Source organism: Amblyomma americanum, chromosome 8, assembly GCF_052857255.1.
Source record: "Amblyomma americanum isolate KBUSLIRL-KWMA chromosome 8, ASM5285725v1, whole genome shotgun sequence".
NCBI lineage: Eukaryota > Metazoa > Arthropoda > Arachnida > Ixodida > Ixodidae > Amblyomma > Amblyomma americanum.
The window spans coordinates 92,835,788-92,840,239 of NC_135504.1; the positions used below are offsets into that span (position 1 = coordinate 92,835,788).

Genomic DNA, 4,452 nt, shown 5'->3' on the forward strand with positions numbered 1-4,452 from the left:
AAATGAAGGGAGAGCCTCAGTCCAGCAACCAACGTTCCAACAAGAGGACTTGTCTTTGTCAGGTCAAGTGCGGTCATCATTGGCGGGGGTTATATAGGCCCTTCACTCTAAGGAGGATGGACTGGGGTTATGGTGGGGAGTGGAGTGAGGAGGGTGGGAAGATGGCGCACTTGGTCTTCAAACAGCTGTTGTCTGGCCATGGAGGCTGTCACCTACAGGTAGGAGAGAAGCAGGTTAATAGCCATACTGACATGAAAGGAGTGCAAAAACAGACCGCCCCTTTTCAAAAAATATGCAACAGAATCAAAATGAACAATGGCAATAAAACAGCAAGAGGTAAAAAAAGCTAAAGGAAAAAAAATGCCATAAAGGAAAGGATAGAGGCGTTAAAGTGGTTATCAAGGTTGCATTTTTTTCCTTCATAATATAGTGCACAGTGGTCTACATACTTTCTAGTGGCTGCATGATTTTTCCTACTCTGCCTTCTTATGTTTAGTAATATCTGTTTTTCTTTTTTCGACGAACCAAACATTTTGGTAACTAGTTTTTCCTAATTAAAGTATACGGTGCATGTCATCACATCTTTTGCTGTACATTTTTACCTGTCACAATGGCTATCAAGCCACATTCAGATTTGGGACATGCGGTAAGCCCCATACTACTTACCGGTATTTTCTCTGCAGATGGTAAGAAACTGATCATTGTCTGTTGAGCCTTGACTTTCTTTTCTCGACCAGGTTCTCTTTTGGGGCCTTTGGAAAACTGCTGCTGAGTGGTGGACGAGATTCTGGAGCAGTTTTCCTCTCCTGAGGCTGCATGCTCTCAGCCATGGCCACAACCTTGTCAAGGAGGCGTTTGACGTAGCCTGTGTGAGCATTTCATCTTGTAGCTTGTGCAATATTCACTTTCTTCGTGATCAAATAAACTAGGTGGTGCAAGCTTACCATGAGTGGGTGGCTCCTTTACTGGACAAGCTGTTGGGTCACCACCTGCTGCCTTTGGGTAACGCACACACCATCGAAGTGTGCCATCCTTTGTGCGTGCCTGACCACGTCCACTGTTCTCGTTGTAGTGAAGTACAGAAAGTTGGGTCCTGAAAAAGTTGCACAGGACAGTGTGAAAACGTGTTACCTTGTAACATATGTAAACAGTCCTGCTGTAAAGATCATGTGACAAAAGAAGGTCACTGATGGGAGTTTAGCACAACACCGTGTTAGCAATTAAGTGCTTGAAAGCACCATGAGCACGCGTGATGAAAATACTGAAGGAGCAAAGTACTACTTTTGAAGAGCTATAAGATCAAAGCATCGCCTCAGTTGCCGGGCGGATTGAAAATGAAAATGCAGTGCTTGCATGGTGAACACAGCCGGAACTCTAAATGCCCACAAAGTGTCGGCATGTAAAACCCCTTCCGATTCGGTCGACTGTCTTTTTAATTTCTGTTTATACGACATAAGAAATGATGCAGCTATTGACAATTTCAGTAAGTGTAATTTAAGATGGGCACCTGTTCATATAGTTGCGGCATGTGCCTACATGCCTTTCACTTTTTCTACAGATTCATGTCTAACATTTGTTTTGTTTAACACAATTGTTTTGTGATATCGATGGCTTCTGACTGTAAAAGTAGAGAATAGAAGACAACGGCTTACCTGGCCCTCATTCCCAAATACGAATAATGGTAGGTCTTCGGTGCAAAATGCACTAGAAGGCTATGAAAAGCCTCTAATCCATAGGTTTGATGTCTAGTAGATAGCCGCGGCATGTCTTGCAGAAGGGCCTTAGAATTTGCAATGTCTTGAAGCTTTTGGAAAGCCTTTGATTCTAAAAAGAAACGGCCATTATCATCTCTTTGTAAAGCTCTAAGTGTGCGGCTTGCTGTATGCTCTGCATCAACCAGTTAAAAAGTGTTTCAGTGCACCTGTAAATAAACTTGTGTTCAGTAATGCACATCTTACAAGTTTCGATAGTTTTAATAAACATTGGTATTTGAGGTGCACTGTAATAAATGGTATGGAATAAACTGAAACAGCCATTATTTATTTAGCTCATGAAGCTTTTCATTGAAATCCTGCTGCACTGCACAGGTTGCTGAAATCTTGGAATCCAGAGGAACCCTCAACAACCCATAGGTTGTCCAGCCTCTCCATTGCTTTGCCTGCCATTTCCTCTTGATTTCTACTAGGATATCATTAACTCGTTTGTTCACTTACCCACTCTGCTCTCTTCATATCGTAATGTTACACTTTTCACTTTCACAGCTTGCAACATTGTACTCAATCTAAGTTCAACCTTTTTTGCTAATTCTGTTTCTGCACCATAATTTCCTCTTGAGCGATACTGGTAAATTACCATTCAATTTTCAGCATAATTGTTAAATGCACTGGTCTTTATTCTTATCCTGTTTCTTTCACTCACATGGTCTGGATCTGCGGTCATTACCTACACTAATTAGACCTCTTCCCTTCCCACATTTAATGCTTCGCTGCCTATCGTAAACCACTGCTTGCTTCAGAGACTGTTGGACGTTGCTTAAGTTCTATGCATAAAGTTTTTAGACCCACTGTTCTGCTTTGCCTGTCGAGGTCGTCGATAATGCTTTGCAGTTTGTTCCGAGTTCATTTTTCGAAAGCGCTAAAACAAAACGGACAAAGAAGGAACAGACATGGACAAGTGCTCATCCCTGTCTGCTCCTTCTTTGTCCGTGTTGTTTCAGCGCTTTCGAAAAATGACAAACATGCACCAACTAGCCCCATTTGACACTCTTCTGGAGTTCCGAGTTCTTTAGAAAGGCAACGTGATCACCAAATTCGTTTAACTCTTATCGCCAGTTCTCATTTGAGGTCTGTGAATACCTCCTGTAAACACGCAGTGAATAGTGCTCTAGAGATTGTCTCCATACCTGAAACCCTCTCTTATTAGAATTTTGTTACTTTATATATCATACCTAGATGTGCCTAATTATGTTTCGCTAGGGCCTTTCACATATTTTCATTACAAAATGTAACATACCTTCTCTGAGCCACTGCTTGGGTTCGATGTCACCGTGCAAGCACGTGGGGAACGATGCCTGGTCGTGTGTGGGGATGTCCCTTATGTGGTTAAGAAGTGACAGCCATTTGGGCACAATGAGTTCTGCTTTGCCTTCGCTGGATGCTGCCGCCCAATACAGATGGTTGCACACAGACTTAATCCAGGGTGCAAGTTCCTTGCAGTTATTTTGTTTTGCAGCTGTGTGCAGTTTCTTGGTGATATCTAAAATGCATATTTAAAAAATAGAAATAATGTAATATATTCCATAAATATGCTGAAAATAACACTTTATCAGCCACCGTAAAGCCACAGCTGCTAGATACCTTTTGCCATGTGCCACACGTCGAACTCATGGGTGATTGCAGCTTTGTTGTTGCGGCGAAAGCACTTGATCTGTGTATGACGGTCGGTCACCGGCACTGCTACCTTGATGCTCTCACTCTCCAGAAAAGCAAGGCCTTGTTTCAGGCCTTCTAACTCCATGCGACAGCTTCCGCCAGCATCATTGGACTGTGGTATGATAATGGCAAAGGATATTGAGTGATGTGTAGCGTGTCTACCAATTACAAAAAAAGACTGCATGCATTGAGGTCTCTCCTTCCCAGCTGTAACTATTTTTAAGAAAATAAATCTTTGCATTTCTAACAATGGTAGTGCTGTGCTGATGCTTCATCTACCAGCACGGGGATTCAAGGCTAAGCCAATGATAATGCATGTGCTGTAGAAAGAAGTCATGATATTTAAATGTTGCGTTACAGTTCATTTGGCGGTATTAGTGAGCTATAGAAATTTACAGAACGTTGTTGTAGCAAAGTGGAAACGCACCTGCACGACTTCAAAATGCAAGACTTTGTGGCGTCCATCAGAGTATACGTGCCATATTTAGCACTAAATCCTGGTGAATCAGCCCGTCCATCTCCAGCAAGGTTCACCTGTTGGCCTTGCCTTGCAGCTCTTGCAGCAGACTTTTCTGTTCTTTCCAAACCTGCAAAAAAAACAGTGCACATTGAACCTTGACCATGCAAAGAAAGCTGGAAACTTCTTCACAATGACTCCTTACTCTGTCAATTGCAGGCCACAGATATGAACGCTGGATTGCAAAAAATGTCCTGTTGCTCACAACTGGTACACCAATTGAAGCCAGCATTCTCAGTGTAGCTCTTGGGTTGCATCCAGAGAAGAGAACTGCTGCGCAAAGCTGCAGGTTGAGCATCGGCTGCTATTTGCGACGTCCTGATTACACCAGTAAACAAAATGGCCAGATGCACACTCCCCATAAACTTCTAGAAGTGTGCCTTCACACTCGAATCTGACTGTACGAGGTGCGAGGCACTCTGTGCACAGCTGGAAAAGCTTCCAAAGGTACTTCTCCTGCACCAAAAAAATTTTGTTGCCGGGTTCATCTAGGGAGTTTCCGAC

General features: G+C 42.9%; 1 protein-coding gene across 1 annotated transcript; it reads right to left on the reverse strand.

Annotated features, from left to right (window-relative positions):
* Nucleotides 1–843: 843 nt before the first annotated feature.
* Nucleotides 844–3,981, reverse strand: LOC144100546 (uncharacterized). Its single transcript, XM_077633462.1, has 5 exons — nucleotides 3,859–3,981; nucleotides 3,357–3,543; nucleotides 3,013–3,255; nucleotides 1,653–1,824; nucleotides 844–1,093 (listed from the first exon to the last, which is right to left on the reverse strand). The coding sequence occupies exons 2-5, from the start codon at nucleotides 3,514–3,516 to the stop codon at nucleotides 844–846; spliced, it is 825 nt and encodes a 274-aa protein (XP_077489588.1). The 5' UTR covers nucleotides 3,517–3,543; nucleotides 3,859–3,981.
* Between the last annotated feature and the right edge of the window lie 471 nt (nucleotides 3,982–4,452).

Excerpts from the sequence above, each read along its gene's own strand:
- LOC144100546 (XM_077633462.1), bottom strand. The coding sequence starts at position 3,516 with ATGGAGTTAGAAGGCCTGAAACAAGGCCTTGCTTTTCTGGAGAGTGAG. Across the intron at positions 1,825-3,012 it reads CAAGCAGTGGCTCAGAGAAG|AATCAAAGGCTTTCCAAAAG; the intron begins GTATGTTACATT and ends GTTTCTTTTTAG. Across the intron at positions 1,094-1,652 it reads TATTTGGGAATGAGGGCCAG|GACCCAACTTTCTGTACTTC; the intron begins GTAAGCCGTTGT and ends CAACTTTTTCAG.